Source organism: Moschus berezovskii, chromosome 21, assembly GCF_049115385.1.
Source record: "Moschus berezovskii isolate FMDL1 chromosome 21, NW_MosBer_1.0, whole genome shotgun sequence".
Lineage (NCBI taxonomy): Eukaryota > Metazoa > Chordata > Mammalia > Artiodactyla > Moschidae > Moschus > Moschus berezovskii.
In genome coordinates this window covers 11,399,284-11,411,987 of record NC_142480.1, presented here as the reverse complement: position 1 = coordinate 11,411,987, position 12,704 = coordinate 11,399,284, and the positions used below count along the sequence as shown (strand labels likewise).

The window sequence follows — 12,704 nt, the reverse complement described above, 5'->3', positions numbered from 1 at the left end:
GATCAGTCCTGGGTGTTCATTGGAAGGACTGATGTTGAAGCTGAAACTCCAATACTTTGGCCACCCATGCGAAGAGCTGACTCATTTGAAAAGACCCTGATGCTGGGAAAGATTGAGAGCAGGAGGAGAAGGGGATGACAGAGGATGAGGTGGTTGGATGACATCACCAACTCGATGGACATGGGTTTGGGTGGACTCCGGGAGTTGGTGATGGACTGGGGGGCCTGGTGTGCTGTGGTTCATGGGGTCGCAAAGTGTTGGACAAAAGCTGAGCGACTGAACTGAAAATTTTGACCCAGTGAATCACGAGCTAAATAAATATTGGGGGGGGGCATTTGTTACCCACCAATAACTAACCGATAACATGAAACAATGTGTGTAATCCATTGAAAGATTCAAGCTTTATGACATGGAGGACAGAGAAGGCAGACATTAATTGTAATTGTAGTTGTCTGGGAAGACTGCTTGGAGTAGGTGTTGCTTTATTTAAGGCTTATGTAGTTATAAGTAATAGAATCTTGGTTATCACTGGCTCAGAGTTCAAGAGAATTTACTAGCTTGCTGAACTGAACAATAAAAAGGTCATTTGGCTTCAGGCAAAGTGTGAATTAGAAGCTCAACACTGAACCCAAAAGGGGCTGTTTTTTCCTAACCCTCCTCTCTGTGTTACCCAATGAAAGATTGTGTGCCCAAGGCACAATGAGCTTAAATAAACCAAAATGGAGTTTGGGGATTATGGCAGGGCCTTGCAAGGGGAATGGGTGGCTAGTGCCCCCAAAACCCCCAAACTCCCCATAGGGTTTCAGCAAAGCAGTTTTAAAAACCAGGTGAGGGAAGGCATCCCTGAGCATGTGATTAGCTCTTGTACAGTTCTCTGATTGGTTTATGGTGAGGTAATAAGGCAGTTAACATTATCAGTCCTTAGGTGCCAGTAGGACTATAGGCTACATCCTCATGGTCATCAAGTAATTAATCTCTTCCATTTGGTGGTGGATTTTTGCAGCTGAAAACCTCAGGAAATATGCATGAGATACTATTGTGTACATCAGAGAGGAATTTTGTTGTTGTTTGGTCACTAAACCACGTCCAATTCTTTGGACATGAACTGTAGCCCACAAGTCTCCTCTGTCCATGGGATTTCCCAGGCAAGAATACTAGAGGGGGTTGCCACTTCCTTCTTCAGGGGATCTTCTCGACTCAGGGGTCGAACCAGCATCCCCTGCATTGGGAGTCAGATTATTCTCCACCCGAGCCACCAGGAAAGCACTCAGAGAGGAGCTACAGTAGAGGCCACAGGGGTGGGGTCTGTCCCTGGGAGGCCCCATAGAGTCCTGCTGGGTTACATCTGCTTTCTGAGGTATCAGCTCCATCCTTTGGCTGCCATGCTCCTGGTTTAGTAGAGGCCTGTTTGCATGCTCTGGAGGTTATCTGCTTCTTTATTCTGGTCTTCCCCCTAAAAGGTATTTTTTCATGAACCTTCTGCTGATAAGTAAGGAAACCTTTCCCTTTTCCCAAAAATCTTTGGTAAATGTTCCTGGAAGTATCCTAAACGGAGTCATCTATTTATTCCTAAGCCGGTTAGTTTAGCCCAAAGGATGGTATATGATGATTGGTTTCACTCATTCTGGGCTCACGTTTGGAGGCTGGCAGGAAGGGGTCAGGCCTCTGACAAGCCCAGGGTCAGGGCAGGGACTCCAGTATCTGAAAGAGAAGGAAGTTCCCGTTTCAAGGAGAACAGGGACACAGGACACTTGTGTGACCAAAGACAGTGACTGTGCCCTACAGACAAGATGAGGTTTGTCCTCTGTTAAAGGGCCAGTACTTACGGGAAAACTGGAGCAGCCTCGTAACCAGGCTTGCTGTGTCTTTCTCTGCCTTTTTAAATACTCCCTACCTCTTCAGGGAATAGGGAAGAGTGTTACGGATTGGAAGGTAGGCCATCAGCAGAATTTTGTCTTTTTATTTTATGTTTATTTTTATTTTTAATCAATCTCTATTGGAGTGCAGTTGTTTTATAATGTTGTGTTAGTTTCTCAGTTCAGTGGCTCAGTCATGTCCGACTCTTTGCAACCCCATGGACTGCAGCACTCTAGGCTTCCCTGCCAATCACCGACTCCAGGAACTTGCCCAAATTCATGTCCATTGAGTCTGTGATAGTTTCTACTGTACAGCAAAATGAATCAGTCACACATATACAGATATCTCCTTCCTTTCGGACTTCTTTCCCATCCGGGTCACCACAGAGCATTAAGTAGCGTTCGCTGTGCTATACAGTCGGTTTCCATTAGTTATCTATTTTATACATAGTATCAGTGTGACCGAGTCCAAGCTTGTTTTGCTCACCCTGGACAGGCCAATAAATTGGAGATGAGGTGTTGAGGCAAGAAGTACAATTTTATTCTGAAAGCTAGCAGACCGAGAAAATGGCAGACTGATGTCTCAAAATAATCATCAAATGGGTCTGGATGCCAGTTTCTTTTACAGAACACAGAGGAGGGGGGCAAGGTGAGGATGTAAAATAAAAAGGCCATTAATCTTGCAAATGTCTCCTGGAATGATCAGTTTTGGGGAGGGGACATGTTAATTTCTTCTTTCTTGCAGCTATTCATTCACAAGTAGAAGGGCCATGTTATCTTCCTGATAAACAGGCACTTAGGTTTTACATTCAGGCAGAATAGCAGGGTTCCCTGAGGCAGGACATTAAGTATGGACACTATCCTTTCAGTGAACAGAAGCAATGGGAAGCAAAAGTTAAAGAAACAGGTACAACAGATACAAGATTCTATTCTTCCCTGTAACATCGACAGTGTATGTGTCAATCTCAACGTCCCGATGCCTCCCACCCCCCCCTTTGTCTTTTTACTTTTAATTTTACATGGGGTTGCATTACTTGCTAATGAAAACTGACATTTTACTGCAAATGAATTATCAAGAGTTGCAGCATGTTGATAACAGGGGAGGTTGTGCATGTGGCCGGGGGCAGGGGATATAGGAGAAACCTCTGTTATGAACCTCAGTTTTGTTGAAAACCTAAAACTGCTCTAGGAAATAAGGTCTATTAAAAATTACCTAGTAAAAATTCACCTAATAATATATTCATTCTAATAAAAAATTCACACCTGAGAAATATTAATCATTGATAAATGCATTCTGCTCTTACAATCTAAATGACTGCAGACTAGGCTAAAGTTGATTCGGATCTAACAACCATCCTTTCGCATTATCACTGTCTCTGACTCCCACTTCCAGAAATAAGTGCGGCTGCAAATGATAAGTACTTTCAATGCCCTTTTAAAGTGACTTCTGGGACTTCCCTGGTGGTCCAGGGGTTAATTATCCGTGCTTCCACTGCAGAGGGAGCAGGTTCATTCCCTGGTTAGGGAACAGATCCTGCTTGCAGCAAGGTGTAGCCAAAAAAATTTTTAAGTAAATATAAAGCAACTTCTCTTGATGGAGAATAGATAAGTAGAAGGATGAGAGCGAGAGCCACAGAGATAGGGTAACTTCAGAGAAAACATTTAATGCAATCCTCCTATATGCCTTTTAATTGATAAATTTTGTTTTGACTCACACATATTGTGCAGCTGGCCTTTTCCTGTTCTACAGGTCTTTCCTATTATTTGTAGCTACTGTTTGGCATTCCATGATAATCATATACCATACAATATTTGCTGCTGCTGCTGCTGCTAAGTCACTTCAGTCGTGTCCGACTCTGTGTGACCCCATAGACGGAAGCCCACCAGGCTCCCCCGTCCCTGGGATTCTCCAGGCAAGAACACTGGAGTGGGTTGCCATTTCCTTCTCCAATGTGTGAAAGTGAAAAGTGAAAGTGAAGTCGCCTTTATCTATTTTACCAATACTTGTGTAGCTGGATCTTAAAAAAAATAAAAAAAAACAACTTTCCTACTTTGGAAGAATCTCAATGGAAACTTCAAAGCTGAAAACAGTGGGAGACAGGGACCCCCCACTTATGAGAGAGCTGCTGGCCCTGCCTCCTTGGGCTAACAATTCTGTGACTATCAGCCTTTAGTACCCATATCCAGTCTGTCAAAGGGAGGGCTTGGGATTCATTGGAAAAGATGCTTTAAAAGGAATTCCTTCAACCAATGTGTGCTGAGTGCCCACTCATGCTGAGTGCTGTGACACATGGCTTAGCGAGACAGAGACGTCCGTCCCGGTGGAGCTTTGACGGGGGCCTGGAGCATGCCTAAGCTTTTTTTGGTCCTGTTCTTGGAGCTCCTGGGATAGGCAGTGTAAGAACTTTTGAGACCTGTGATTATGCTGGGTCCATCCAGGGCGGATCGTCCACAGTGAGTGCGCAGGGGAGGAGAGACTGGACTGTTGGAGTTCGGCTGTATGAGGAAGGCTGTATGTTCCTGAGGGTCACACGGAGGCTTGGAGAGGCGATGGGGCGTGAACCGTCTTCAAAAGACTCAGCCAAGAGGGTGCTTACCTAGATGTGGAATCACAGGGAGAAATGGATGCAGCAGGGGCAGAGGCAGGGAAAGAGAAAGGGTCCAGAGAACTCAGGTAAAGAATAAAATGAGAAGGCCCCATGCAGAGTTGGCAAAGACTCATCAGCTCATCTGTGAAATGGGGACAGCAGTATCTCTTCATGGGGTGGTTGTGAAGATGAAAATGCTTAGTACCTGAATGCACAGTGCTTGGCCCAAAATAAGAGTCTGGCCCAGAAGTGTTCCTTTGTAGAAGCACTCTGCTGATGCTGTGTCAGTCTGTCTTTGGCACCGTCTGCTGGGAAACATTCAAACTCCCAGCTCTTTGTAGGCTCTTAGACCCTGCCGCCATCTGGGTTCGCTTACCTACAAGGTCCTTGACGGGGGGAAGCTTCCCCGGGCCGGATGCCTCCGCCTCTGTTCTCTGCCACTGCCCTCCAGCAGTGCGCCCGTCCTGGGTTCCCCTCCACCCTGGGCAGTGTTGGTGAGAGTTCTCTTCCAGCTCTGCTGCCTGGTTCCACATTTGGTCCATGGGAAATTGTAAGGAACTCTAAAGGGGCAGCTCCCGCTACCCACCCACCCCAGAGCAGTCCCCTTCCTTCCTCAGGAAGGCCTGCCCACCAGTTTCCTGCCTTTGGCCTTTGTAGACCCAAGTGAGACACGTGTCATTGCTTCCCTCAAATTCCAAAGGATTCTCGTCAAGCTTTCCAAGGGGGTCCCACTGAGGTCCAGCCGGGAGAACCACTTGCCCTCCTGTCCCCTTGGGACTTGGAGGGACGCACTGGCCACCAAGCCTCTCTATTCTCTCTTTCTCCTTCTCCCTTTCCTCTCCAATCTCAACTCCCTAACTCATCATTCTACTTCTCTGAAAACTAGTGTTCTCGTTTCTTAGCATAGTGTTCCAGCAGAGGTTACAAGGTCAAGGTGCTTGGCACGTGATTGACATGCTCCCTGTCTTTGAACCCCAGTTGAAACAGCAATGACTGTTCAATCAATTCCGAGAAAATTACAGGGCATATTTGTATGTGTTAAAGATATAAATCCATGCCTGGGAATCCGTGTGTGTGTGCTCAGTGTCTGACCCTTTGACCCCATGGACTGTAGACCCCCCAGGCTCCTCTGTCCATGAAATCTTTAGGCAAGAATACTAGAGCAGGTTGCCATTTCCTCCTCCAGGGGATCTTCCCAACCCAGGAATGAAACCTGTGTCTCTTGCATCTCTGGCATTGGCAGTCGGATTCTTTACCACTAGTGCCACCTGGAAAGTCCCTTGCCTGGGACTAATCAACCCTAAATTCTCAAGGGTGACTACCTGTGAGAAGGCAGAGAAAGGAGGAACATGAGAAGGGATTCTCAGGTCACGTAAATTGTATCTGTAACATTGGAAGTCCTGGGCTCAGGGGTGGGTGGAGAAGTGTTTGTTTTAATTATCTATAGCTTTTTGGATGCCTGAAAGTATTTCATGTTCTGTAATATTTCATATTATATATTTAAATTTTAAGCGTAAGGTGTAAAAGAGGAGAGCAACTGTCTACAACTATTTTAACAATTTGTAGTAAAGGCAGCAGAGAAATTAAATGGCACTTGGCAAGATCTTGGGAGCAGGAAGTGGTTAGAAAGCTGATCTGTGTAGTAACAGTTGGTTCCTTGGGGAAGGTGTTCTCAAATGCAAGTTCATGTGCCCCAGGCATATGGAAGCCAAACAAACCCAAACTTTGGAGTTTGAAGCAGAGAAAGGTATATGGCAGGGCAGCTCAAGGAGAGCAAGTGGCTTGTGTCCCCCCAAAACTTAAACTCCCTGAATGGTTCAGTGAAGCCTTTTTAAAGGCCAGGTGAGGGAGGGGGTGGCCAGGGTATATGATCAGCTCCTGCACAATTCTCTGATTCACTGATGGGGATCAACCCTTAGGCACCAGTAGTTAATTTCTTCCATTTGGTGGTGGTTTTAGCGTTTGAAAAATTCAGGAAATTAGCATCATCTACTATTATCTCAGAACTTCAAAGAAGAGCTAAAGCAGAGGACATGGGGGAGGAGTGTCCAGGAAGCATCCAAAGGGTTCTGTGGGCTTACCTAGAGAGGAGAAAACAGGGTGTGACTTTCGTTTTCCTGAGAAAATGAAAGCTATCTCATTGGCTGCCTGCATCCCAGGGGAGCTGCCCCTCCTTTATCTGCGAAGCTGCTGTAAGCATCCTGCTTCAGATCTTCCCTGAACTCAGCCAAGCTCAAGATAACTGAGTCAGGTCCACATCTTCAGAAAGTCTGCTCCGCTGGGTAAGACAGGGAGGGGTGGGCAGGGGCTGCTCCTTCCTGTGGCCCCCACCCTCGGGGAGCAGGTGGGCTCGGTGACTCTAGGGGAGACCCCTGTGGATGCACTGGGAGAACTGTCTCCTGCTTCTCATCTGGGCGGCTGCAGTCAGAGAAGTTGGGTCTTCAGAGGGAAGGGACTCAAACCTCCACCCGTCCCTGGGCTCTCGGACTCTGGGAGCAGCGAGCCTCGTCCGTGCCCGAGTGACCTCAAGTCTTGAGGCTGGGTGGGGTTGAGATGGGCAGGAGAAGAGACAAGCAATAGGAGGAGGCAAATCAGAGCCATTCCAAGCCCATGCTTTGGAAGCCCCCAGTACTCTTGCCTGGAGAATCCCATGGGCGGAGGAGCCTGGTAGGCTGCAGTCCATGGGGTCGCTAAGAGTCGGATACGACTGAGCGACTTCACTTTTACTTTTCATTTGAATGCATTGGAGAAGGAAATGGCAACCCACTCCAGTGTTCTTGGCTGGAGAATCCCAGGGAGGGGGGAGCCTGGTGGGCTGCCGTCTATGGGGTTGCACAGAGTCGGACACGACTGATGCGACTTAGCAGCAGCAGCAAACCTGTATCATTTCCTGTGCACTTTGCCAAGCAAAGCTGTGTGACCTTGGATGAGTCACTTACCCTCTCTGTGCCAGGCTTTCTCATCATAAAATGGGGATGATGATTTCATTCTTCTTGATGAGTTAGTGAGGAGAGGGCATGAGAACAAGAACTTGACCAACTTGACCTGTGGCATATGCCTTACAAACGTGATTGGTTCTGATTTCCTAATTCTGGCACCTTTTAAATGGCTCCATGGAGGTTTAAGGGCGTTCTAGAAGCGTGAGTTTTGGGAGGAGGGAAGCAGACCACCTCAGGAAGTAAAATCTCCTTCCATCTCCCCAATCTGCCTTCCCCTCACTGTCACCCCAATACCATATCTTTGGGCCCTTCCCAAGCCCGCATTCTCCACAAGCTCAGAGCAGCCTCTCTACCCGCTGGAGCCCCTTGAGATTTTTCAGGACAGTGAAAATGTCCCCAGTTCTGATTTCCCTATCCCCTATCCAGGCTGCACTCTTTCAGCAGGTTTGGTGCTGGTCAGTTTCGGTGCCATGGAGTTCACCAAGGCTGCCTTCTTAGTCTCTAACATGGCTTCCAAGATACTGTCTGCAGGTAGCCTGGCCAAAGTGGGCGGTGCAGCCTCCAGCAGCATCTTGGCAGGACTTCCTTCCCTGGGTGAGTGTTCCTGGTAGGGACTGGTGGGGGGCCAGGTGTGGGGGTGCCAGGGAGCACACAGGGTCCTGCTCTAGGAGCCTTGGGCGGGGAGAGTGGCCCTTAGCCCGTCTCCCTCCCCTGTCCTTCCCCTTGGGTATCTGCCCTGGCTTTCTCTCTGAGAAGGGGCAGAGGGAGGCAAGACTCTGACATGGGGGACATGGGGGGTTGGGGGGGTGGTACAGGGGATCTGGGTCCCTTGCCTCTCCTGTCTAGACTAAGGGACCCTGCGGCTGGGACCCATTCTCTGGCTCTCATTTCCCCGGGGATACACCCCCAGAATTCAACTCCTTTATGTTTTTACCCCAGTGACCAGTCAGCCTTTTGTAAGTTTGCCCTGCTAGATTTCAAATCCAGAGCACTGATTTAAACACAATTCTTCAATTCAGGTCCATTTCCTTCTTGCAAGCCCCATCTTCGGTTTTATTAAATTAGTCTCACTTTTTATCTCGCCATTTGATTGCAATTCCCCCTCCCCAAGTCAACCTTTCTAATATGTTGAATGTGCGTCTCTTTTTCATTCATATTTTTGCAAAATAGGTGTTGTTTTTTGTTGCACGCATTTTAATTTACCTATAGAAGAGTGTGTGGAATATCACATTTTATTGCTATTCCCCAATCCCGCCCTGAGAACTTTGTTTTTGAGATCCATCAGGGTCCATAGGTGAGCCTGTGTCTCTTGCTTCCAATTGCTACACGAAGTGCTCCCATGTGCATCCGCCATCATTCCCCTTTCTGTGCCCCGGGGTGGACCCCCGGGATCGCCCCACCTCTGCTAATGCAAATAGTACAAGATGGAAGTGGGGGTGGGGCAGGGCTGCCTGACCTCTGACTCCCGTGCATTCACCCTCTGCTCTTTCTCAGGGCTCACTCTGCCATCCAGCGCTGCCCTGGCCGGGGCCACATCTACCCTGGGATCCTTGGTGGGGACGCTGAAATGCTCCTGCCTGCTCGGATCCCCCGCTGTGGCCCTGAGCACTTTGCCAGTAGGAGGTAACTAGCCCTGGGTAAAATATATCCCTCCTTGGACTCCCACTCAGCACAGGAGTGGGATAAGAAAGTTAGGACCTTGGCCACAGCTGGTAATCCTTCCTTATGATCAGAAATAAGAGGACTCTTCAGCATATGAGAAGCAATTCATAAGATGAAATAATCAGAACAGCTCCATTTTATCAAATGCTGTGATATCCTGAGTTTAGCACTTGACATTTGGCAATTCACTTAATTCTCATAACAACCCCAGAGGAAGATGATATGGCCTCTTATTCACAAATGAAGGAACCATTGTCCAAGGGCCCTGGGCTGGGAGGTGGGGATGGCGGCTGCATCCAAGCCTGGGACAGGAAGTAGAACAGAAATGCAGAGGCCCAGGCCTGGGAGGAAGCCTCGGGGCAGGGTAGGTTCTGAAAAGCCCAGAAGGGCCAGGCCCCTCTCCCCAAGGGTGACCACTGGGTGAGCCCAGCAGACAGGCCGTCAGAAACACAGCACCCTCTCCCCTGGCTGTCTGTGCTTCGGGGCCCACGTCCACCAAGCTGCTGACCAGCTTGTCGTCCTCCCTCCTCCCTAACAGTAACACTGAGCCTCAGACACTCTAATCGGCTCTTGATTCTTGAGTCTCCAGTTCCATACCCCAGCTGGGTGACTCACCGGTCACCTTGTTGTTGTTTAATCACTCAGTCACGTCCGACTCTTTGGCAACCCCATGGCCTGGAGCCCTCCAAGCTCCTCTGTCCGTGGGATTTTCCAGCCAAGAATATGGAAGTGGGTTTCCATTTCTTTCTCCAAGGTATCTTCTTAACCCTGGGATCAAACCCACATCTCCTGCATTGGCAGGCAGATTCCTTACCACTGAGCCACCAGGGAAGCCCTACTTACTGGTCACTTAGGGTTTGATTTTTCATACCCTCTTTACTTCCTTAACTGTCACTCCAAAGCTCTCTTCTTGGGAGGCTGGCTGAGCCCACTCCTGCACACCTTGTTGTTTTTAGAACTCTTGGTCCACACTGGCCCTAAAGATTGCAGTCTTGGCTTCTATGGCCGCCGCAGACTAAGACCTCTGCCAGGGAGTTCCAGGAACTCTCAGTTTCAGGGAACCATGGTCCCATGCTGTGAATGGCTCCAGCCACAAGGAAGCAAGGATAGTTCTGATTGGGAGAGTCTGGGGCAGCTTTCCAGAGGAGGAGGCAACAGGTGTGGCCTTGAAGAATCAGGAGCATTCAAGGCATTTCAGCACTGTTCTCAAGTAGCACTCAAGCATTCAACAGTGTTTGCCCAGATTTCAGTCAAGTCCTGCAAAATGAAACATGTCTCTCTATGTGAGGATTCACTGCTGTCTGAAGAGCTTTCTCTGAATGATAGGAGAAGGCTATGTAATACCTCTGACTTCCACACTCATGGACTTCCCTGGTGGCTCAGTTGGTAAAGAATCTGCTTGCAATACAGGAGAACTGGGTTCAATCCCTGGGTCAGAAAATTCCCTGGAGAAGGGAATGGCTACCCACTCCAGTATTCTTGCCTGGAGATTTCCATGGACAGAGGAGCCTGGTGGGCTACAGTCCATGGGGTTGCAAAGAGTCGGGCACAACTGAGTGACTAATATTTTCACTCCACACTCATGAAATACCGACCTTCTTTCAGATGAACTAACATCAGGGCCCAGAGAGCCACTTCTTAGGAAATCCTGCTTCTCTGGGTGAAGCAGGCAGGCTCCTTCCTTCCTGTGTCTCCCAGGCTAGGGCAGCCCCCTCCCTGTAGGTGGATTGTGGGGTCAGGGAGTGGTGGGGCAGTGGCCAGTGTAGGTCCACTCACAGAATGTTCTTTTGGTTTCCAGCCAAGGTTGCTGCAGCTGTGGTGGGCGGAGGTGAGTCTCTTCCAGGCCAGGCTCGCCCTTGTCTGTCCCCAGGCCCTGGGACTTGGGAGCAACTGGCCTTGAACCTGCCCCAGCCTGCCCCAGGCCTCCTGTCCATGGTGGGGAAGGAGGCGCTGGAATGAGAAATGAGGAGTTTCCATGGAAACTCGTGCGGAGGCAGCCCCAACAGTGGTCCAGGTTTCTTGCAGACCCTTCACCGTGTGACCTTGGATCTGGCTTTGAAATCCTCTGAGCTCAGCTTTCCTCCTGAAAAACATGCCAAGACTGCTCTTTCAGGGTTGCCGTGAGGATTGTGTAGGCTGACACATGTGCCCGGTTTGGACACATGGGACGCACTGTGGAGAAGCCCCACGGCTCTGGCTTCCAAGAGCTCTGCAGTGATGCCGTGGAGGCCCCGAGTTGGGACCCAAGCGGGGCTCAGAATGTGTTCCTTGCTTTATGCTGGGCCCTCAGTAAGATTTGCTTAAAGATTTCCTCAGCAAAGACAGGAAGCTTGCAAATGCCCCCCTTCCCCTCCCCAGTTCCAGCATCTTACTAAGGCAGAAACTGAGGCCTTTCCAGAGGAAGGTTCTGCTGAGGGCCAGCACCGTGTCTCCGGTGACCCCACAGCCCTTTCCCTCTGCTTTCCCCATTAGCTGGGGCTTCCTTGGACTCCTGACTGCTGGCCATGCCTCCTGGAGTCTCTCCCAAGCTCAGACTTAACCTTCTCCAGACCTCCCAAAGCCCCACAAGCTTGATGTCATGTGTGCATTTGGAGGGGGCTATCCATTACCCCCTCACCCGAGCTCCTCTCCCTGTACAGCTTCCGCCGTGGGGGCTGTGCCTGCAGTGCTGGGCATGGTGGGCTTCACCAGTGCAGGAATCACCGCCTCCTCCTTAGCGGCCAAGATGATGTCAATATCTGCCATTGCCAATGGGGGCGGAATTGCCGCCGGCAGCCTGGTGGCCACTCTCCAGTCCGTGGGTAAGTGTCCCCTGAGGGGCTTGCTCGTAGGGCTGAGGGAGAAGGACGGGAGCCTCAGTGCCTCTGGCCCTGACCTTAGCCCCAGTGACCCCAAGTCTGCCTGTCCGTTGGTATTGCCTCTGTGGTCCCTCTCTCTCTCTGGGTTTCTCTGAAGCAGATATAGGAAGGAGGGAAGTTGCTCTGGCCTGCAGCTATGCTGGGATCAGGCTGACTCTGCCCAAAGCAGATTTTCTGGGTTAGCTGGGGCATCTCTTTCCCACCTGGGGTTCAGCTTTCTTCCCTGGAGTGGGAGGCAGCTCCCGGCTCCTGACTTCATCACCGGAGTTCATGCCTTTGAGTACCTGCCTGCAGCAGCACTCCCGCAAACAGAGATCCCTGGGGGCTGGGGAAACAGAAGAGGGTTCAGGGTGGGATCTCTGGGCCCGACGCCCCCCAGCCTGCCCACCTCACTCTACTCACCCTCTGCTTCTCCCCCAGGAGCAAGTGGACTCTGCCTGTCATCCAAACTCCTGCTGGGCTTCACTGGGTCCACCCTTGTGTCCAAACTGGTGGGCCTGTAACTGTTCCCTGTCACTCCCTCGGCAGAGAAGAGGACCAGGTGGGGTCCTGCCTGCCAGCCTGATGCAGTGAGGGACCCAGTCCTCGGTTGACAGGTGCCAAACGCTTGCACCCCCAGAGGAAAATGAGAAATAAAAACGAGTTGTGAAAACAAAACAAAACGAGTTGTGCCACACCTCTGCGTCCCTTCCTTCTTGCTGGCCTGAAGTCAGGTGGGGGGAAGGTTCACCACTCTTAGAGTGACATGGTGTTGGGGTGCTCAGAGTTCGACTGAGTCTAAATGTGAAGACTGGAGGTTCC

At 49.9% G+C, this 12,704-nt stretch overlaps 1 protein-coding gene and 1 long non-coding RNA gene across 6 annotated transcripts; one reads left to right on the top strand and one right to left on the bottom strand.

The window, feature by feature from the left end:
* Positions 1 to 2,375: 2,375 nt before the first annotated feature.
* On the bottom strand, positions 2,376 to 4,974 carry LOC148774490 (uncharacterized). 3 transcript variants are annotated; one of them, XR_016035694.1, is made up of 3 exons: positions 4,821 to 4,974; positions 4,650 to 4,752; positions 2,376 to 4,453 (listed from the first exon to the last, which is right to left on the bottom strand). It is a non-coding gene; the product is annotated as an uncharacterized LOC148774490 (long non-coding RNA). The 3 variants fall into 3 exon arrangements; XR_016035695.1 differs by having other exon boundaries at positions 4,650 to 4,749; XR_016035693.1 differs by lacking the exon at positions 4,650 to 4,752.
* Positions 4,975 to 6,572: 1,598 nt separating this feature from the next.
* LOC129550611 (uncharacterized) lies at positions 6,573 to 12,565 on the top strand. Of its 3 annotated transcripts, none has more exons than XM_055418436.2 (6): positions 6,573 to 6,726; positions 7,825 to 7,977; positions 8,878 to 9,006; positions 10,844 to 10,873; positions 11,685 to 11,846; positions 12,324 to 12,565. In XM_055418436.2, exons 2-6 carry the CDS (start codon positions 7,854 to 7,856, stop codon positions 12,404 to 12,406), a joined length of 528 nt encoding a protein of 175 aa, XP_055274411.2. In that variant the 5' UTR covers positions 6,573 to 6,726; positions 7,825 to 7,853; the 3' UTR covers positions 12,407 to 12,565. The 3 variants fall into 3 exon arrangements, with proteins under 3 accessions (XP_055274411.2, XP_055274410.2, XP_055274412.2); XM_055418435.2 differs by having other exon boundaries at positions 6,580 to 6,726; positions 7,810 to 7,977; XM_055418437.2 differs by having other exon boundaries at positions 6,587 to 6,726; positions 7,828 to 7,977.
* Positions 12,566 to 12,704: the final 139 nt, after the last annotated feature.